Genomic DNA, 23,076 nt, shown 5'->3' on the forward strand with positions numbered 1-23,076 from the left:
GGGCTTGGGATCGGTGTTCTGTAAATAATATTATTTTCCCTTATAACATGGTTATAAGGGAAAATAATAGCATTCTGAATACAGAATGCATAGTAAAACAGCGCTGGAGGGGTTAAAAAATAAATAAATAATCATTTAACTCACCTTAATCCACTTGCTCGCGTAGCCGGCATCTCCGTCTGTCTCTTTTACTGTATAGGACCTGTGGTGAGCATTAACTATAGTTCAAGGACCTGGGATGACGTCACTCCGGTCATCACATGGTACGTCACATGATCTTTTACCATGGTGATTCACCATGGACGTGTGAATGCAGCCTAACCCCAAATAAAGTTCAGCTGCTCTAGTTGGTCTTTCCTGAAATTTTCTTAGTCGCATCCCACAGCAAAAGCCATGGTCCACAGAGAGCTTCCAAAACATCAGAGGGATCTCATTGTTAAAAGGCATCAGTCAGGAGAAGGGTACAAAATAATTTCCAAGGCATTAGATATACCATGGAACACAGTAAAGACAGTCATCATCAAGTGGAGAAAATATGGCACAACAGTGACATTACCAAGAACTGGACGTCCCTCCAAAATTGATGAAAAGACGAGAAGAAAACTGGTCTGAGAGGCTACCAAGAGGCCTACAGCAACATTAAAGGAGCTGCAGGAATATCTGGCAAGTACTGGCTGTGTGGTACATGTAACAACAATCTCCCGTATTCTTCATGTCTGGGCTATAGGGTAGAGTGGCAAGACAAAAGCCTTTGCTTACGAAGAAAAACATCCAAGCAAGACTACATTTTTCAAAAACACATCTGAAGTCTCCCAAAAGCATGTGGGAAAAGGTGTTATGGTCTGATGAAACCAAGGTTGAACTTTTTGGCCATAATTCAAAAAGATATGTTTGGTGCAAAAACAACACTGCACATCACCAAAAGAACACCATACCCACAGTGAAGCATGGTGGTGGCAGCATCATGCCAAGGGGCTGTTTTTCTTCAGCTGGAACTGGGGCCTTAGTTAAGCTATAGGGAATTATGAACAGTTCCAAATACCAGTCAATATTGGCACAAAACCTTCAGGCTTCTGTTAGAAAGTTGAACATGAAGAGGAACTTCATCTTTCAGCATGACAACGACCCAAAGCATACATCCAAATCAACAAAGGAATGGCTTCACCAGAAGAAGATTAAAGTTTTGGAATGGCCCAGCCAGAGCCCAGACCTGAATCCGATTGAAAATCTGTGGGGTGATCTGAAGAGGGCTGTGCACAGGAGATGCCCTCGCAATCTGACAGATTTGGAGTGTTTTTGCAAAGAAGAGTGGACAAATCTTTCCAAGTCAAAATGTGCCATGCTGATAGACTCATACCCAAAAAGACTGAGTGCTGTAATAAAATCAAAAGGTGCTTCAACAAAGTATTAGTTTAAGGGTGTGCACACTTATGCAACCATATTATTTTATTTTTATATTTTTTCTCCCCTCTACCTAAAAGATTTCAGTTTGTTTTTCAATTGAGTTGTACCGTTTAGGCCCCTTTCACACAAGCGTGTCCGGATTAGGTCCGGATGCGTTGCGGCAAACCCGCGCGAGTAGGTACCCAATTGCAGTCAGTTTTGACTGCGATTGCGTTCCGTTGTTCAGTTTTTATCGCACGGGTGCAATGTGTTTTGAACGCGCGTAATAAAAAACTGAATGTGGTACCCAGACCCGAACTTCTTCACAGAAGTTCAGGTTTGGGTTCAAGGTTGTGTAGATTGTATTATTTTCCCTTATAACATGGTTATAAGGGAAAATAATAGCATTCTGAATACAGAATGCATAGTACAATAGGGCTGGAGGGGTTAATAAAAAAAATAAAAATAATTTAACTCACCTTAATCCACTTGTTCGCGCAGCCGGCATCTCTTCTGTCTTCATCTGTGAGCAATAGGACCTTTTGATGACGTCACTGCGCTCATCACATGGTCCATCACATGATCTTTTACCATGGTGATGGATCATGTGACAGACCATGTGATGAGCGCAGTGACGTCATCAAAAGGTCCTTTTCCTGTGCACAGCAAAGAAGAAGACAGAAGAGAAGCCAGGCTGCGCGATCATGTGGATTAAGGTGAGTTATATATATATATTTTTTAACCCCTCCAGCGCTATTGTACTATGCATTCTGTATTCAGAATGCTATTATTTTCCCTTATAACCATGTTATAAGGGAAAATAATAATGATCGGGTCCCCATCCCGATCGTCTCCTAGCAACCGTGCGAGAAAATCGCACCGCATCCGCACTTGCTTGCGATTTTCACGCAGCCCCATTCACTTCTATGGGGCCTGCGTTGCGTGAAAAACGCAGAATATAGAACATGCTGCGATTTTCACGCAACGCACAAGTGATGCGTAAAAATCAATGCTCGTGTGCACAGCCCCATAGAAATGAATGGGTCCGGATTCAGTGTGGGTGCAATGCGTTCACGTCACGCATTGCACCCGCGCGGAAAACTCGCTCGTGTGAAAGGGGCCTTATAGGTCACATTAAAGGTGGCAAAGTTCTGAAATGATTTATCTTTGTCTCATTTTTTTAACATTACAGAAACCTGACATTTTAACAGGGGTGTGTAGACTTTTTATATCCACTGTATGTATGGAAATTCTGGAAGTTCTCCACACTGGGGACATACACCAAACAGCTATAGTGTTAAACCCACCTCCAGAACATTGTGTAGGTCTCCCTGATGCTGCCAATACAGATCTGACCCATCTAGGCATAGACTTCACAAGACCTCTGAAGGTGTCCTGTGGCACCAAGATCGCAAGGCGGGTCCTCAGTTGATCAGACTTGTTTTTCCAGCTCATCCCACAGCCAATTGTGGCGGATCCGTTTTTTTTCAGATCTGATAAAAACGTATCATATCATACCCATTGACTTACAATGTGTTTAGTGCCTGATGCAGTTTGTTCTGTTTCGATTTAATACAACCGCATCCAAACAGAATGGATGCATCCGGATCTATTCAATCGAACTGAAGCGTTTTGCTCTGGTTTTGAGATCCTCGGCCGAATCTCAAAACCAGAATGCAAAACGCATTGTTTAGGTATTGCTCACTGCTGGGCCTGCTCATGCGCACTGCGGACAGAGGCACTGATCTTAAAAGAGCGCATGCGCGGGCCCGGCGGTGACCAGCGCTCGCATAAGATCTAATCTGGAGGAGGAGGATGGATAAGGAGAGGAGGGTGGGCCAAAGGAATCCAAGGAGAGTGGTTATCTGGGCACATCAGAGAGGGGCCTGGGCACTTGTGGCCATAACGCCGCCCCTGGGCACTTGTGGCCATAACGCCGCCCCTGGGCACTAGTGGCCATAACGCCGCCCCTGGGCACTTGTGGCCATAACGCCGCCCCTGGGCACTTGCAGGCCCTAATTTGCATATTGTTATAAAGTGTTTTTTTCCATTTGAGGACATGTGAAAGGCACAATACAGGTACTATTTTTATGTTGGGCAACTGTGCTATAATGTGATATGAGCGGTCTAAAGTGCTCAAAGTAGGTGACAGACTCCCTTTAAGGACATTACAATTGGCCTTTTGGGGTTATGCGGTTATGTGCTGTCTACATCCGTCCCATAGAAGTCCGAAATTTATCACCTATCTTGTGGACAGATAAAAAATACTTTTCGTAGGACAACCCCTTTAAAGGGAACCTGTCACCGGGATTTTGTGTATAGAGCTGAGGACATGGGTTGCTAGATGGCCGCTAGCACATCCACAATACCCAGTCCCTATAGCTCTGTGTGCTTTTATTGTGTAAAAAAAACCTATTTGATACATATGCAAATTAACCTGAGATGAGTCCTGTATGTGAGATGAGTCAGGGACAGGACTCATCTCAGGCTAATTTACATATGTATCAAATCGTTTTTTTTACACAATAAAAGCACACAGAGCTATGGGGACTGGGTATTGTGGATGTGCTAGCGGCCATCTAGCAGCCCATCTCCTCAGCTCTATACACAAAATCCTGGTGACAGGTTCCCTTTAAGGTGGCCATGCACTTTAGACAGCGGTCTACCATCAAATACCTCTCCATATACCGCTATACACATGCAGTCTCAGCTGGCAGAGTGTGCATATGTTCAGAATGGGGAGAAAGGGTAAGCCGCTGCCAGCCACCTCTGGGGTTGGCTTATCTCACTGAGAACCAAAGTATCAGGCATGTTGAAATCCAGCAGCCTGATCCTTATCCACCCCCACCTCAGGGGGACCCCATACATGTCTTATGTAAATGTAGCTTAAAGGGTTATTTCCATCTCAGATAGTGGCATAGTAGAGAGCACAATGCAAGCGCGGCCACCCTCCAGTCACTGCATGCTCCCTCGGCTATATTTAGAACTCCCATACAAGTGAATGGAGAGCACACTGCGCAAGCGCTCTCCTTCTCTTTGGGAGCCTTTCTGGCGATAGGAGCAGGTCCCAGTGATGTATTACGCTTTAAAGGGAACCTGTCACCTGGATTTTGGGTATAGAGCTGAGGACATGGGCTGCTAGATGGCCGCTAGCACATCCGCAATATCCATTCCCTATAGCTCTGTGTGCTTTTATTGTGTCAAAAAAAGATTTTATATATGTAAATGAGGCTACTAACGTTTCAGGAGCCCAGCACCGCCCCGCATCCTCCGAATCTCCTCGTTGCTCCCCGGCGTCACAAAGCTAGAGCACCGTAATCTCGCGATGCGCGAGCTAGTGCATGCGCAGTGTCGGCATAGTGTTCCTTCCCTGTGCTGGCATCAGCCTCAGGGAACGAACTGCGCATGCGCTAGCTCACACATCGCGATATTACGGCGCTCTAGCTTTGTGACGTTGGGGAGCAAGGAGGAGATTCGGAGGATGCGAGGCGGTGCTGGGCTCTGAGTCAGAGAACGCTGGACTCATCTCTGAAGCATTGAGGAGACAGGACTCATCTAAGGTTAAAGGGGTTGTCTCATCATGGACAATGGAGGCATATTGCTAGGATACGCCCCCATTGTACAGGTGCGGGTGCCACTGCTGGGACCTGCACCTATACAGAGAACGGAGCCCCGCAAGGTGGTGGCTGGAGGACTCCGGCCCGGCCACCGCCAAGTTGGCTCCCATTGAAGTGAATGGGAGCGTAGCACGCATGTGCGGCCCCTGCTCCCATTAATTTCTTTCGGGCCGACGGAAAAAGCCGAGCCAGCGCTCGCCTATTATCGCCGGCCCCATAGGAAATGAATGGAGGGCGGCTGCGCATGCGCAGTGCGCCCTCCTTCACTTGCGGGGCTCCATTCTCAATATAGGTGCGGATCCCAGTGGCGGGACCCGCACCTATAAGACAATGGGGGCATATTCTAGCGATATGCCCCCATTGTCCATGATGAGACAACCCCTTTAATTTACATATCTATAAAATCGTTTTTTCACACAATAAAAGCACACAGAGCTATGGGGACTGGATATTGCGGATGTGCCTGCGGCCATCTGGCAACCCATGTCCTCAGCTCTATACACAAAATCCTGGTGACAGGTTCCCTTTAATCACAAAAAGTCCTGCAATTTTGTAACATTCCTTGTGGTTTTCAAGATCTGTGCGTTCTGACAAGGAATTGAGGCATTCCACTTCATATCCAAAAGGTGAAAACCCTTCCTGACCTTTACTTGTCACAGCTGAGAGTTCGTTACAGTTGTATCCAGTCTAGACAGCACAGTACACACAGTAACGTACGGTGAAGAAACGATGTGTGCTCCGTCGGAGGACACATGACACCACCTCTTAGGGTCGGCTAGTATGCTGAGGACACTTGTGACCACGGGGGCTCGGTGGTACAGGTATGGGCAGCTGTCACCCCTGCGGGGTGCGGGACACCGCCACCTGCCCAGCCCGTCTGGTCGCCGCTACACCGCTAGGCACTGCCACTGAGACGCGCTAGGTGGCAGTAGAGAGCCGTAAGGAGGGCAGACAGGAAGGGGAAGGAAGAGGAGGGCTTCCCAGTTACTTCCACACCCTCTTCCTGCACTGTGTGATGCTCCTGAGTACCCCTCTGACCATGGCTGCAGTGCTGAGCCCCCTCGGTGTGTTTGTGGGGGGCATGTACCGGCCCTGCCGTGTATGAGTGACCGGCCGCACGTTAGCGCACAACTCTCGGATTAGTTTCTGTGTCTTGGCTTCTCTGCTGGATTTCCTCTGTGCTCTTCAGCCAACAGGACGGACGAGCCCACCCGGGACCCCCACCCTCAGGAGACCCGCTGAGCCCGGTGCCCGGGACTGGCAGGGAGAAACATGGCGTCCTACGTGGATAATAGTTTCCGACAAGCGGTGATGAAGCCCCCGGCTGACAGGAGCGCTCAGGTACGGGCATGGTGCCACCTGCTGCTGTGGTGTGGGGTGCACTTGGCATCCTGCCATCTCCACAGAAAGTTAATGGGGGAAGGGGGTGCCACTGTGTGCCATTGTCTATAACACAGTGCCTTCTGTGTGGTGTGTGGTCTACCCTGGCAAACATGCCCCAGAAATGGCACTATTGGTCCATACATATGAATGTCAGTCCCTCCGCTGTACAGGGGTACCTGGCACCCATGTGGGGTTGGTAGGTTCCCTGGCACAGATACTGGGGTATAGTTTGTTACTCTAGCTACTTCGCACTACGTGACATGGGCATCATACACTTTACAATACCTCTGCTACCTTACAAGAATTGTCATGATGGTGAGAATACAGCGGTGTAAAACCACTGGCATGGCCACATCTGACCCCAGAGGTGCCATCCACGGTTTCATCTTCACCACCCTGCCTGTCCTTGCTCTGTGGCGTTGTGAAACGTGACCCTCACTAAGTTCACACACATAGTTGTAATGTGCCCGAGGTGATGGGCATGAGTGCCAAGAAGACTTACAAGGAATCGTTACCAGTTCACCAACAACAAGGCATTGTCAATTGTTTCCTTTGTAACAGCGTTCCTGATAGACGGGTTCTTAACCCGCCAGAGTGTGGGCACCTGAGCACAATGTGCCCATTCTGTGTGCGAGGAGGCTAGGGGTGGCATTATTTATTGTACCTTCTGTATGGTCTGGCAGCCCTATACTGTCAGCGTAGGTGTATCTCAGGGTACCATCTCTGAACCTTTATTGTCTCCAGGCTTTATCTGCGTCCTGCCACCGCTGGCACATTAATGCAGAATTTGTCACACTCATTATTAATACAAAATGATCTAGAGACCTGTCACTAGAGCGGGTGCTGCCCCCGCCAGGTGTCCTGTGCAGGGTATATTGTAGTGTCTTGTCACCGTTAGTACCATGGTCCTTGAGGAGTATCTATTTGAGGGTGCGCCAAGTGTGAAACAAAGACCTAAGGAGGTACCACACCCACAAAGTAGCCTGGCACGAGAGTGATCTTTGGGTTGTGTTCTGATCCGTATGTGCCATGTGCATTGACCCAATAGGTTTTACAGACCCAAGGTCCTCGGTGCTCCCCATAGTCTAGGAGCTTTGCTTCTATCGGACGGAGCGTCCTAGAATTGTATTCTTGTGGATCTAGGAGAAAACGCTCAGTGCACATGGAGGTACGTGGGCTCATAGCAGCGTACTGACGTCCCGTGTGGAAATACCTTCAAGGTTTATCCAAGTAAGGGCTCGTTTACATGAACGTATTTTGCGTTCCGTATACGGGCCGTTTTCTGCGTTCTGAATACGGTCAGTATACGGAACAATTCATTTCAATGGCTCCGCAAAAGATGCTGACAGCACTCTGTGTGCTGTCCGCATCCGTTGCTCCGTTCCGTGGCCCCGCAAAAATTATGAGTCCTGTCCTATTCTTGTCCGTTTTGCGGACAAGAATAGGCATTTCTATAATGGGCCTCCTGTTCCGTTCCGCAAATTGCGGAAGGCACACTGGCGGCATCCGTTTTTTGCGGATCTGCAAATTGTGGACCGCAAAAGAAAACGGCACAGTCGTGTGAACGAGCCCTAACACGTAAAGCACCTTCACCATTCTCTTCTTTACGATAGTCAATTTATAAGGCAGACTAAGGGCGCATCTATTATGCAGTCCGCAAAAAATACGGATGGCGTCCGTGTTGGATTTTTTTTTTTTGCGGACCCGTTGTAACAATGCCTATTGTTGTCCGTAAAACAGACAAGAATAGGGCGTGTTCTACCTTTTGTGCAGGGATGTGGACAGCACACTGTGCACTGTCCACGGTTTTTACGGCACTATTGAAATGAATGGGTCCACATCCAAACTGCAAAAAAAAATGCAGATTGGATGTGGACCAAAAATGGGGCCTAAAACTGAAGTTCAAGGAAGTAAACTGCGCCAAAATTGTTAAAAGGCACACCCCTTTTAGTTAATTTGGCGTTTTTATCGGTCTCAAAATCCACGTTACTTGCAGAAATCTCTGCTATGAACGTGTCTAAGTTTGCGCCATAATTGGTGTTATTTTCTAAATTTTAGGACGATGGAGACTGCGCCCCTCCCAGTTAACCTCACCCACTTTCCGCTTTTTAAAATTGTCGAGGGGCGAGAAAAGTCACAAATTATTCCACAGATTTGACACTTTTGGGAGATTATTATATTCTTACAGCCGGCGTGCTGCTGGATGATGTGCCTAATGTATGCCTAGGTGTACGCCTTGTCAAAATTAGGTGCAGCATTCGGCAGTGTGTACGCCTTAAAGGGTTTCTATCACTTGGTATGACATAATTAGCTGTCAGACACTAGCGATCTGCTAGTGTCTGCTCTGGCCAACCATCCTACTATAATCACTTGTGGGGCAGCGGTTTTGCTAAAAAACTAACTTTTATAAATATGCTAATGAGCCTCTAGGTGCTATGTGGGCGTCATTAGCACCTAGAGGCTCCGTCTACCTTCATACACAGCCGCCGCCCAGCGCGTCCCTCCAGCCCGCCCATGTCCTCCTCCGTGTGACGCAGCGGACGAGTTCTCGCGCATGCGCCGTGCGCGGCTGTATTCGGCGCATTTGAGATCTCAGCTCGGAGCGGTCAGACATTCAATGAGCATGCGCCGAATACAGCCGCGCATGCGCATTGAATGTCTGACCGCTCCGAGCTGAGATCTCAAATGCGCCGAATACAGCCGCGCACGGCGCATGCGCGAGAACTCCGCTGCGTCACACGGAGGAGGACATGGGCGGGCTGGAGGGACGCGCTGGGCGGCGGCTGTGTATGAAGGTAGACGGAGCCTCTAGGTGCTAATGACGCCCACATAGCACCTAGAGGCTCATTAGCATATTTATAAAAGTTAGTTTTTTAGCAAAACCGCTGCCCCACAAGTGATTATAGTAGGATGGTTGGCCAGAGCAGACACTAGCAGATCGCTAGTGTCTGACAGCTAATTATGTCATACCAAGTGATAGAAACCCTTTTAACTGTAATCTACACCGGTCCCTACCGCACTTGTGCAAAAACTTTTTGCACAAGTGGGGTGGAAAAAGTCGCAAACGCGCAGTTTGCAACTTGTTCACGCCATCAATGTAGCGTACCTGTATGATAGATGGGGCCCTATGGGAACATTGTGGCGTGCGCCGTCAGATTCAGGGAGGTATTCTCCGCAGTCATTGCTTGTTGGGCCCCTTTCACACGAGTGAGTTTTACGCACGGCCGCGATGCGAACACATTGCGCCCTCACTGAATCCGGACCCATTCATTTCAATAGGTCTGTGTACATGAGCGTTGGTTTTCACGCACCTGCGATTCACGCAACGCTGGCCATATAGAAGTGAATGGGGCTGCGTGAAAATCGCATTGTATCCGCAAGCAAGTGCGGATGCGATGCGTTTTTCACGGATGGTTGCTAAGAGATGTTGTTTGTATACCTTCAGTTTTTTATCGCATACACGTGCAAAACGCATTAAATCGCATTGCACCAGCGCAATAAAAACGGAACAACTGAACGCGATCGCAGGCAAAACGGAATGAACTTGCTTGCGAAATCGCACATTTTTCACTAAATGCATCCGGACCTATTCCGCTCACGCTCGTCTGCACGCGGGTGCGGCTAGACTTGCAGAAATTCCTGATGGTTTCTGCACCAAATTTGCATACAAATCTGCATGTGTTAAAGCGGACTTGATGGACTTTTGCCGCAGATCTCATCTTTCCGTTGAAAAGGGTGAAATTGGCACCAAAAATCACCCAAACATGTGACACGCTACAGATTTGTAAATCCGCACTGCAGGTCAATTTCCAAACAGAAGAGAAAGCGTATGTGAGATTCGTCTAATTTCATACTCTTTGCTGTTCCCGTATTGGGGCTCATACACACGAATGTATTTTTATCCGCCTCCAGGTGTCGGCTGTGGACCCATTCACCATGTGCTGTCTGCATGTGTAGATCCGGTTCGTGGCATCCGAGCACACGGCAGGTAACTGTGTTTTGCGGACTGCAAAACTGGCAATGGTTGTTCCGCATGAGAAATGTTCTTAATCCACAACGCTTGCTACACTGTGGGAGGATATCCTTGGATCTACGGCACCTGATCCTTTACGGCAGCGGATCTTTCTGCAATAGAACATGTCCCATTGTGGCCTGTACTGCGGATGAGATGGGAGTGGGGGACGTCTGCATGCACACGGCGTATGGAATGGCCTAGCCCCCCAGGACATGCCGGCTGGGTTCTGCTTATGTACGTAGCTTACAGGGAATGTTATGTAGTGATACCAGTGAGTAATAAAGGGGTCTTCCCATCCAAACCACCCAGCACTCCTACAGCATTTAGGATGGGTCCTGGGCTTTGTGTCTGTGTATTGCTGGGCTGTAACTATGACTTGGGGCGGTGACACAATCGTTCTGTACGCATAAGTGTGCAACCCCACAATGTGGCTAGCTGCGTGGCGCCAGTCCGCTTCTACCCGTGCCAACCAGTGACTACATGATTTTGCTGCACTCCTGTGGCCATTGATTACCACTGTGGGCGTTGCTTGGTGCCATGCAGCCAGCTGCGCCGTGGGGTTGCACCCTAACATGGCAGAGTAGTGGCCTACCTGAAGGCTAGGTTATATACTTTTTCCCAAGGAGCATTGCATGGGAGTAATTTTTCATCCACCAGCTGGATCTCTTCAGTTAGGACCAGTGCACAGCAGCGCTGCGGCCTCTCCCTTGGCCTGTAACATCACATCAGTCAACTGTACTTATTATAATACCCGTCTTATGAAAAATGGGTTGTGGCATTCCTGAGAAAAAATACATTTATATTTTATACAAATGAGGATTTAGTGCACTGAAGGGCTGGCCATGCCCCTCGGTGCACCTCAGCTATCCAGTGCAGGACGTGCCCCTCGGCGCACCTCAGCTATCCAGTGCTGGCCATGCCCCTCGGCGCACCTCAGCTTTCCAGTGCAGGGCGTGCCCCTCGGCGCACCTCAGCTATCCAGTGCAGGGCGTTCCCCTCGGCGCACCTCAGCTTTCCAGTGCAGGACGTGCACCTCAGCTATCCAGTGCTGGCCATGCCCCTCGGTGCACCTCAGCTATCCAGTGCTGGCCATGCCCCTCGGTGCACCTCAGCTATCCAGTGCTGGCCATGCCCCTCGGTGCACCTCAGCTATCCAGTGCAGGAGGTGCACCTCAGCTTTCCAGTGCAGGGCGTGCCCCTCGGCGCACCTCAGCTATCCAGTGCAGGGCGTTCCCCTCGGCGCACCTCAGCTTTCCAGTGCAGGACGTGCACCTCAGCTATCCAGTGCTGGCCATGCCCCTCGGTGCACCTCAGCTATCCAGTGCTGGCCATGCCCCTCGGTGCACCTCAGCTATCCAGTGCAGGGCGTGCCCCTCGGTGCACCTCAGCTATCCAGTGCAGGAGGTGCACCTCAGCTATCCAGTGCAGGGCGTGCCCCTCGGCGCACCTCAGCTATCCAGTGCAGGACGTGCCCCTTGCCTTATTTGTACAAAGAATAAAAGTTTTTTCTGAGTAATGCCACAACCAATTTCCACAAGACAAGTATCCATTTAGTCAATGTTGAAATCCAACATGGTGATCCTTCTCTCTCCTGATATCGGCCTTTTGGCAGTGGGTGGGGGTAGGGATAGAGCTGGAAAGGCCCCATACACACTACATAGATGGCGATCCCGCAGAAATCGATGTGGCCAGTATGACTTTCCACTTTCCTATTTAAAGGTACAGTACGGTAGACAGGTCCACATCCCAGCCTCCCAGCACTGTCCTGGATCCTTATATATAATTGTGCAGGTTCTGCATAGACCTGACGTGCAGGAAGTAAGTCACTGCTGAACACAAAGCGTTTGGGGCGCAGGAAATGGTTCACTAGTCTTACAAAGGGGGGACATTTCCTCACCATATCCTCCCTGTTATGCCAGGCTGCACCTGCATGAACCCGAACCTCTGCTCGCAGGCCTCTTCTAAGGACTAAACATGGCGGCTAGCTCAATAGTGGCATGATCTAAAGGCTGTCCGGTATAATGGGTGTACATCAGTCCTCTAGACTATAGGTTCTGTATTGTGAGGCGTCTTTCTAGTCTCTTTGTCTTGGTAAGCCCGGCCTGTAGCTGGAATTCTCCTGGGAAGGAAACGCTTACTTGCCAGTAATTCTTTCAGCGATGGTGCTCGCAGTTCAGCTGAAGGAAAAGTACTGCTCGGAGGTTGAGATGAAGAAAGGACAAAGCTACCTTTCATTCCTCCAGATTCATTTGTAGAAAGCTTTGATTTTCACAGCGAGGAACGGCCGCTGTCTTATTAATGAGCTTCAAGATTCACGTGAGGACCTAGTAACGGTGCGAGTTACGCGCACTCCTCGGATGACTGCATTTATTGTTCCCTGGAAACTTCTTTATAAGTTGTTTACTCATTCATATGGCACTTATATAGTCCAGAGCGCTGTACAGAGATTGTCACCCACATCAGTCCCTGGAGATCGCCATCTAAATTCTGAAGGAACCTACCTGTATGTTTCCCTTGGTCAGATTCAGGCTCAGGCCGCAGCGCTAACCACGGAGCTCCTCATTGCCCCTCACTACTATTCATGTCTTTAGCATTGAAGCTGTTAGGGAAGGATCCCATTCGTATTAAACAGATGCAGCAATGTTTATATTATTATTTTTGTCTGTCCAAAAGCTAGCATTTCGCTGGAAAGCGGTCGGATCCCATTATAGTCAATGGGGTCCGGCAGTGAACGGCAGAATCCAGCTAGGCTGCTGGGAATCCGTCAGATCCTCCTCCCTCCGTTAAATGCAATTGGGAACCTACCTTTAGGCCCCTTTCACACCAGTGACTTTTCCGCGCGGGTGCAAAGCGTGACATGAACGCGTAGCACCCGCACTGAATCCTGACCCATTCATTGCATCAGTTCTGCGTTGCGTGAAAAACGCAGCATGTTCTATATTCTGCGTTTTTCACGCAGCCCTGGCCCCATAGAAGTTAATGGGGCTTCAGTGAAAAACGCATCTCATCCGGAAGCAAGTGCGGATGCGATGCGTTTTTCAACAATGGTTGCTAGGAGATGTTTTGTGAAAAACGCATTGCACCCGCACGGAAAAAACTGAACACAGACAAGACTGACTGAACTTGCTTGCAAAATGGTGCGAGTTTCACTGAACGCATCCTGGACGCATCCGGAGCCAATCCGTATCGCTCGTGTGAAAGCGGCCTTTCGAGTCCATGAAATGAAGCTAGATATAAGAATTGTTCTAAAAATCAAACATTACCGGTAAGACTCCGCTCCAGCCCCGGTTATCGACCATCTCCCGCAGTCTTTGTTAATTTTCCTGGAGCCATTACATGTCACTGGCATGTGACCTCTGCAGCCAGTCGCTGGCCTCAGCGCTAATACTTATTATGTATGGCCTGTCATCACGGTCACATAGATGTAATGGGGGGGGAGGGGATTTATCAGGTCTGCAATGGCTGACTTATATTTTTACTACTCCTTTAATAAGGAGCCTTCTTCCCTGTGCTGCATTTCCCCAGAAGAGATATTGCATGTGACTGTAATCCTATTAATCTTCATACGTGAACCTCTTTGTAGCTGCAGATTGCACGCCCTTTTAGAATGGCACCTTGGACTGAACTGTGTAGCTGCTTGTGTAAGAGTATATAGGCTAATACCGAGGATTCTTCAGGACCCGCCATTAACTGTATGCCGACACGTTGTGGATTCATTACGTAGGGGCGTTAGTATCTGCAAGCTTTATGAATGTAGGATCAGACGTGTGAGCAGTGCACTACAGATGTGATGACACCTTTTATACACTTCTAGAGGGTGAGACGGCTTCTGCGCTCCATCACTCCGACTAAGGTTTGTAGTAAGGGCGATAAATATCTGTACCTGCGGGGTACCCCCCGCTGATGCTGCCACCCTTCCGTAAATTTCGCGCTCAGTATGCTAATACTGAGCATCGGAGCAATGGGGAGGAGACGCAGTCTTTCTCTGTGGGCGTCTCCTTCTCCCCTGGCTGTAGCGCTGTCCAATCGCAGGGAGGTTTTTCTCCCTGGCTGTGACACTCTGCGCTGCGATTGAACAGCGCTACAAGCAGGGGAGATAGAGACGCCCACAGAGAGAGACTGCGTCTCCTCCACATTGCTCCGATGCTCAGTATTAGCATACTGAGCGTGAAATTTGCGGGGGGCCATAACGGAGCGCAGGAGCGCTATTTAAAAAAAACAGGCATGGTGGCAGCGCAGTGGCAGGTACAGATATTTATCTCCTTTACTACACACCAATGAAAGGTCCTCTTTAATTTTGGAGAGAGGATCCTTCACACCGGTTCTGATCACCCTTAAATATCAGGGATAGGATCAACATGTGCTGCATCCCCTTCCTCCTCGGCCATATAACAGCTGCTTGAGATGTCTCTATAGTTCGCCATTGCCCCTATATCCCATCCTCACACCCTGTATATACAGGACCGTATGTAAAAAATAATAATAATACAGATGACATCCATGTGACGTCCATGTTGCATCAGTTCTTTTTGCGGACCCATTGTAACAATACCTATTCTTGTCTGCAAGATAGACATAGGACATGTTCTAGTCTTGTCTATCTTTTTTTGCAGAACGTATATATAGATGCGGACAGCACACGGTGGGCTCTCTGTTTTTCTTTTTGCAGACCCATAGAAATGAATGGATCTGTGTGCTGTCCGTACAAAATATGGATCGGAGGCGGGCTAAAAATACGGTTGTATGAATCGGCCTAATAGAGCCTTTTGTTCTCTAAAGGAGCGCTGAAAAATGAAAGGTGGAATGTGATCCGATTTGATAAATCTCCTCCTTACGTCTTATTTTTGGAGACTTGAGAGGTTAGATTGGTATATGGTTGATGGTTATGGATATTGGAGATGTTCTTAACCAGTTGGACATGTCAGGTGTAGTCATACACAGGAGCACCTAAATGACATGGTTCGTCAGTGACTTACATGGTATCTGGCGCAGAGCAGAGCTACCTAAGTATTTACAGCAGCAAGAAGATCAAGTAGGATAAGCAGGAAAATGGCTGGATTTCCCCAGTGGAGATGATTGGCTTACGTTACTGATGGCAGTCTGTATAAGCTGGAAGGAAGCCAGATGACGGTGTCCCTGGTACACACAGTGTATCTACTATACAAGGCCCAGAGAGAACTAGAATTGGCCAATGGTTGCCATGTGTATGTGTGAGGCCCCATTCTCGCTACCCGTCTACATCTTTTACGGCTCAGTTGAAATGAATCTTCGCCTCGTCATAAATTAAAGGGGTTATCCCATGGATAATGTAAAAAATTGATATCAGACATCATACAGTACATGACGATCTCTTTCTAACAAAGCTAGAACCAGCCCTGTACCTCACATGGATCCAGACATCTCCACATTCACTGCTCTGCTAGATTTATATCAAGCTGGTAGCTCAGGGGAGTGTTTTATCTCCCTATCACAGCTCAGGGGGCGTGTCCATGCTCTCCCTATCACAGCTCAGGGGGCGTGTCCATGCTCTCCCTATCACAGCTCAGGGGCAGCTGAAGGATGAAACAGCATGTGCGCCATCTCGGTGAGCAGGACAAAGAAATAAGAAGGTAAGTGTCACTATAAAGATACATTTTACTGAATAACTCAGTAGCTATACAAAATTTTTGATTACAAAAGTATTCAGACCTAGGTGCTGGTTTGAAAACTGGAGTATTTTTCGTGGGACAACCCCTTTTAGCACATCCTCCAGCAGGGAATATCAAAGACTGGCGTAAAACACCAGTCTTTGATAAATATCCCCTATTAACTATAATAACTCCTAGAAAAAAGCTAACTGTGTACTTTGATCTTTGGGGAAACACGTGGCAGAAATGTAAGGCCCTAAAATGTAATGGCTTTCACCTGGATTGCATAGACTTTACTAAAGGGGCAAAAACACAGCAAGCCTGTGGATTGTGATCATACCTTAAAAGTAGGGGTGCACCGAAATGAAAATTCTGGTCCGAAACCGAAAATTCAGGATGCCCTTGACCGAAAACCGAAACCGAAACTGCCTTTTTGCCCAAATACTTTTAAAATACTTTTTTTTTAATGATTTTATTAATAATTCTTTTTCATGAATGAAATTCATCTGTGGGTGGCGCTGTTATGGAGAGGGGGATCTGTGGGTGGCGCTGTTATGGAGAGGGGGATCTGTGGGTGGCGCTGTTATGGAGAGGGGGATCTGTGGGTGGCGCTGTTATGGAGAGGGGGATCTGTGGGTGGCGCTGTTATGGAGAGGGGGATCTGTGGGTGGCGCTGTTATGGAGAGGGGGATCTGTGGGTGGCGCTGTTATGGAGAGGGGGATCTGTGGGTGGCGCTGTTATGGAGAGGGGGATCTGTGGGTGGCGCTGTTATGGAGAGGGGGATCTGTGGGTGGCGCTGTTATGGAGAGGGGGATCTGTGGGTGGCGCTGTTATGGAGAGGGGGATCTGTGGGTGGCGCTGTTATGGAGAGGGGGATCTGTGGGTGGCGCTGTTATGGAGAGGGGGATCTGTGGGTGGCGCTGTTATGGAGAGGGGGATCTGTGGGTGGCGCTGTTATGGAGAGGGGGATCTGTGGGTGGCGCTGTTATGGAGAGGGGGATCTGTGGGTGGCGCTGTTATGGAGAGGGGGATCTGTGGGTGGCGCTGTTATGGAGAGGGGGATCTGTGGGTGGCGCTGTTATGGAGAGGGGGATCTGTGGGTGGCGCTGTTATGGAGAGGGGGATCTGTGGGTGGCGCTGTTATGGAGAGGGGGATCTGTGGGTGGCGCTGTTATGGAGAGGGGGATCTGTGGGTGGCGCTGTTATGGAGAGGGGGATCTGTGGGTGGCGCTGATATGGAGAGGGGGATCTGTGGGTGGCGCTGTTATGGAGAGGGGGATCTGTGGGTGGCGCTGTTATGGAGAGGGGGATCTGTGGGTGGCGCTGTTATGGAGAGGGGGATCTGTGGGTGGCGCTGTTATGGAGAGGGGGATCTGTGGGTGGCGCTGTTATGGAGAGGGGGATCTGTGGGTGGCGCTGTTATGGAGAGGGGGATCTGTGGGTGGCGCTGTTATGGAGAGGGGGATCTGTGGGTGGCGCTGTTATGGAGAGGGGGATCTGTGGGTGGCGCTGTTATGGAGAGGGGGATCTGTGGGTGGCGCTGTTATGGAGAGGGGGATCTGTGGGTGGCGCTGTTATGGAGAGGGGGATCTGTGGGTGGCGCTGTTATGGAGAGGGGGATCTGTGGGTGGCGCTGTTATGGAGAGGGGGATCTGTGGGTGGCGCTGTTATGGAGAGGGGGATCTGTGGGTGGCGCTGTTATGGAGAGGGGGATCTGTGGGTGGCGCTGTTATGGAGAGGGGGATCTGTGCACTGTTATGGGCATAACAGTGCACAGATCCCTTTCCCCATAACAGTGCACAGATCCCTTTCCCCATAACAGTGCACAGATCCCCCCTCCCCACAGCAGTGCACAGATCCCCCCTCCCCATAGCAGTGCACAGATCCCCCCTCCCCATAGCAGTTCCATAGACCGATCCCCCTACCCATAACAGCCCCGGCCCTGCTGCTCACAGCATCTTTATTTTACCTTACAATCGTGAGGCTCCAGTAACTAACAACTCTGCAGGCAGAGCGGAGGGCGGCGTAACGTCACTTACTCACGTGACGCACCTGCTCCGCCCACTTTATGAATGAAGGAGGCAGAGCAGGCGCGTCACGTGAGTAAGTGACGTTACGCCGGCCTCCGCTCTGCCTGCAGAGTTGTTAGTTACTGGAGCCTCACGATTGTAAGGTAAAATAAAGATGCAGTGACAAAGTAAACCGCCCGCCCGGCGCCCGCCCGCAGATGGTGGGTGACAAATCCCACACCCCATATTTTCGGCCGATATGTAACAATATCGGCCGAAGTGGATTAGGTGCATTTTCGGCCGATATTTTCGGCTGCCGAAATTTCGGTGCACCCCTACTTAAAAGGGTATACCTATCTGTGACAATGGGGGCATATCTCTAGGATATGCCCCCATTGTCTGATAAGTGCAGGTCCCACGTCCTACCTCTGGGACTCGCACCTACATCGAGAACGGAGCCGCAGAAGTTGTGGAGGGTGCACTGTGCATGCGCAGCCATCCTCCATTCATTTCTATATGTATGATGATGTATGAAATGGTAAGCATGTGGAGGTACAGTAAGGGTCTGTAGATTACCTCGAGATATAATGCCTCCGTGCCTCTTGGCACACGTGCAGATGCCATGACGCAGCTGTAGTTATAGTAACAAGTCTAGTAAATCTTGTATGAAATGTATTATTAGGTCCCAAAGGGCTCCTTTTGTTTGCCCCTATTGTTTTGGCAGTGCCGAGCCGTACCCAGTAATACTGTGGTCTGTATGATGTAAAGGTTAGACGTATATCAGCAGGAAGTCGCTGAGACGAGGTGTGACTTGCATTGGGACTGGGTTTGTTGTGTTTTTATGTTGCTTTGTGCATTTTTCACACTGGATTGGCAAGTTTTACCTCTTGTTTCAAGAGTAGCCATATGACGGTCTTCCATCAACTTAGTTATTTCATTGTATGTTCTTGAGCATTTTCATTTTTCTATCTATTAATTATATTTTATCTTTTATGCAAGTGGAGTAGAAAATGGCTACATGGTTCCACATAGGAACCCAGACTTCTGAATGTGTGGTCACCCTAGCGTACATTGGACCATACTTCTTCCTAACGTACATTGAGTATGCACCAACACCAAACGCCGTATCTTTGGTTAGAAGCTGTGACAGTGACAAGACGTGCCTCCTGAGAAAGGACGCGTCCTTTGAGCTGCCATCTTGAAATAAATCTAGCAGAGCATTTGGAGCTATGAATGTGGAGACCTCTGGATCCATGTGAGGTGCAGGGCTGGTTCTAGCTTTGTTAGAAGGAGATTGTCATGTACTGTCTGATCTTGCATTATTCATGGGATAACCCGTTTAGTTTTGTGTAGTGATACCCTGTTCCTCAACTCCAGTCCTCAAGGCCCACCTACCAGTCACGATTTGAGAAGATCCCTCAGAATGAATACCTGTGGTAAGTCCTGATGCACTGACACTAATTAAATCCTGAAAACATGACCGGCAGGTGGGCCCTGAGGACCGGAGTTGAGGAACCCTGCCCTAGGTGACATGTAAAGTGTTACTCCTAATTGTAGGGACTTACAATAGAGTCGTTGACCCAGTTTTATTAATCCTGTAGATGACGTATGCTTAGACAGGCTGTCCAGCCCTGCACCATATTTATCAAAGGGGCTCAGGCTGGATGATAAATGTGGAGCAGGGGTAGACCCATTTCTCTGACTCTTTACCAGGTATTGATTGGCTTACTTTGACCCTGAATTTGATGCCAGATGTGGTGCAAAGTGGTTCATGTTAGGCCATGCCCTGCCAGCGAAGCCAGCCCTTTCTTGCTAAGCCCCATCTCTTTATATTAGGTGGGGAAAAAATTGTAGATATATTTTAGGTGCCGACACATTAGTCAAACTGGGCATGGCTGATGGTTTCATAGATATGTGCCAATGAGCAAGCTGCTTGTGTGATTCTTTTCTATTACGAGGAGTATAGTATGACTTGAAGGAGGACACCTGGTTCTTCTGTGTGGACCTCTCGCTCCCACTTTCTTTGCTGTTGACAGATAGTGTAAAGCCCCTTTCACACGAGTGAGTTTTCCTGGTGTGATGCGTGAAGTGAACGCATAGCACCCGCACTGAATCCTGGCCCATTCATTTCAATGGGTCTGTGCACATGAGCGTTGTTTTTCACGCATCAGTTCTGCGTTGCCTGGGAATTGCAGCATGTTCTATATTCTGCGTTTTTCACGCTACGCTGGTCCAATAGAAGTGAATAGGGCTGCGTGAATAACGCATTGCATCCGGATGTAACCTGGATGTAATGCAATTTTGCTGATAGATGCTAGGAGATGTTGTTTGTAAATCTTCAGGTTTTTTTTCACGCGCGTGTAAAACGCATCAAAACTGACTGCACCCGCGAGGAAAAACTGAAACCCTGATCGCAGTCGCAGACAAAACTGACTGAACTTGGTGCGAGTTTCACTGAACGCATCCTTCGTGGGAAAGGGTCCTAGGAGCGAATTGTTGCTGTGCCTGGTATATACCCTAAAGGGTTTTCCCTATCGGAGAAGATTTAGGAGGTGATATTACTTTATTACTTTCCTCTACTAAATACGCTAGGCAGGCAAAAAACCGCCTAACAGTGCTGGACAGTAGTGCTTCATAAGAGGCTGATCAAGTCAGCCCCAAAAAATGCCAAGAAGAAAGCTGTGGCAATGTCTCCGGAGCATATTCAGTGCAGGAAATCTTCTCCACGTGAATGCACATTGCTCCGGTGACACATTCACAGCATTACTGAGTTTGTTACAGGAGCAGTGTTCAGTGATGTCACATGGAGCGGGTTTTCTGCACTGAATACGCTCTTGTGACATTGCCCTTTTAAATGGGTATTCTGGTTGGTTAAAGTTATGCCCTATCCACAGGATAGGGGATAACTATTGGATCGTGGGGTCCTACCGCTGGGACCACCACCAATCATGACCGGAGTGGCTGGTTGCACATGTGTGTGGCCGCTCTATTCATTTCTATAGGAGTTTCGGAGACAGGCGAGCGTTGAGAGTTCCGGAGAAAGAAGAGTACAACACTCGCCTGTCTCTGAAACTTCCATAGAAATGAATGGAGCGGCCGCCACTCTGATCATTTCAGGATGGTCAGGGCCCCCATTTTCGTGATTGGTAGAGGTTCAAGTGATAGGACTCCCACAGATCTAATAGTTATCTCCTTTTCTGTGAATAGCAGATAACTTTAACCAACCGAAATACCCCTTTAAGAAACCCCCTTCTCCAACCAACCTTTTTAGCACCTTTACAATGCCAGACCTGCTGCGGAGTCTTGGTTATGTCTCTCTCCCTCTTCCAGGAGGCTCTCGGTATCTGTACGATCGGGTACTATGTGCAGGCATGTGGAAATGGCTGGGAGGTAATTGTGGGCTAATTATGCATTTATCTTTCATGCTATGTTCCCATGTAATGAGGGTGTAATAAGGCCACTGGCTTCTTTATCTGATTGCTAGGAGGAATGCTTTTCAGGAACACTCATAGACTTCAGTGGACTCCCTACAATGTAAGCTTTTTTAAAGAGCAATTCTGGAACTCCTGGTTAAGACCGTGCAGAACTCTTCTTCCTTTGGGGAGCCAGGTAACTGGTGCACCTAAAACTTCCTGCGGCTCAGCTTTCTCTTCTTGTCGTTTCGTGACGCCAAACTGGATCCTGGAGTCATAGAATTTATAGATGGCAGTGATTTGTCTGATCAAGGCTAAAGGGGTCGTCGCCCCTCTCTACCCTCATAGAAGTGTTAAGAATAATGGAGTTCAGTCCATGGCAGAAGATGTCTGCATGAGCCTTAGGCCTCTTTCACACGACCGTTTTTTTTTTTTTTGTTTTTTTTCCGTTTACGGGATGTTCATTTCAATGGTTCCACCAAAAAAACCTGAATGTACTCCATATGTATTCCGTTTTTCCGTTCCCTTGAAAGATAGAACATGTCCTATTTTTGCCCGCAAATCACGTTCCGCGGCTCCATTCAAGTCAATGGGTCCGCTAAAAACCCGGAACACATACGGAAATGCATCCGTATGTCTTTCGTATCCGTTCCATTTTTGCGGAACCATCTATTGAAAATGTTATGCCCAGCCCAATTTTTTCTATGTAATTACTGTATACTGTATATGCCATATGGAAAAACGGAACAAACGGAAACACAAAAAAACGGATCCGTGAAAAACGGACCACAAAACACTGAAAAAGCCATACGGTCATGTTAAAGAGGCCTTAGGGTGCTATTACACTGCCTGATCGCCGATTGATGATAAGGCATCCCGTGCCGTGCACCTGCAGCAGACTGCAAATAGAGGTCCGCAATGCATGGGAATCAAATGTTTGAATCCCGTATTGCGGTGCAGACCCATTGAATTGAAGGGGTGCGGAGGCATGGACCCGAAAGCCCCCGGCTTCCTAGTGTTTCCATGGGCTTCTTATCCATGTCTCCACACTGCAAAATATAGGACATGTCTGGTCTGTCGCCGTATCTTGCACATCGCGGACCCATTCATATGAATGGGTCCACATCCGCATCATAGAGCTCACACGGCCGGTGCCCGTGTATTGGCATTCTCTTGATGAGCTTCAAGAGGTAGTCCCCTGAAATGGTCTTCCAACAGTCTTGAAGGAGTTCCCAGAGATGCTTAGCACTTGTTGGCCCTTTTGCCTTCACTCTGCGGTCCAGCTCACCCCAAACCATCTCGATTGGGTTCAGGTCCGGTGACTGTGGAGGCCAGGTCATCTGGCACAGCATCCCATCACTCTCCTTCATGGTCAAATAGCCCTTACTTTCAAAGTTTTCCCAATTTTTCGGCTGACTGACTGACCTTCATTTCTTAAAGTAATGATGGCCACTCATTTTTCTTTACTTAGCTGCTTTTTTCTTGCCATAATAACAATTTCTAACAGTCTATTCAGTAGGACTATCAGCTGTGTATCCACCTGACTTCTCCTCAACGCAACTGATGGTCCCAACCCCATTTATAAGGCAAGAAATCCCACTTATTAAACCTGACAGGGCACACCTATG

At 48.6% G+C, this 23,076-nt stretch overlaps 1 protein-coding gene across 13 annotated transcripts in view; it reads left to right on the plus strand.

The window, feature by feature from the left end:
* Positions 1-6,001: 6,001 nt before the first annotated feature.
* Positions 6,002-23,076, plus strand: part of RAPGEF2 (Rap guanine nucleotide exchange factor 2) — a 245,467-nt gene continuing 228,392 nt past the window's right edge. For 12 of the 13 annotated variants that reach the window (XM_040418605.1, XM_040418606.1, XM_040418609.1 and 9 more), the window contains exon 1: positions 6,002-6,341. In XM_040418605.1, coding sequence (XP_040274539.1) covers positions 6,273-6,341 — 69 coding nt within the window. In that variant the 5' untranslated portion in view covers positions 6,002-6,272. The remainder of the gene's footprint in view (positions 6,342-23,076) is intronic. The other variant, XM_040418618.1, reaches the window with a different exon arrangement.

This window comes from Bufo bufo, chromosome 2, assembly GCF_905171765.1.
Source record: "Bufo bufo chromosome 2, aBufBuf1.1, whole genome shotgun sequence".
NCBI classification, from domain to species: domain Eukaryota; kingdom Metazoa; phylum Chordata; class Amphibia; order Anura; family Bufonidae; genus Bufo; species Bufo bufo.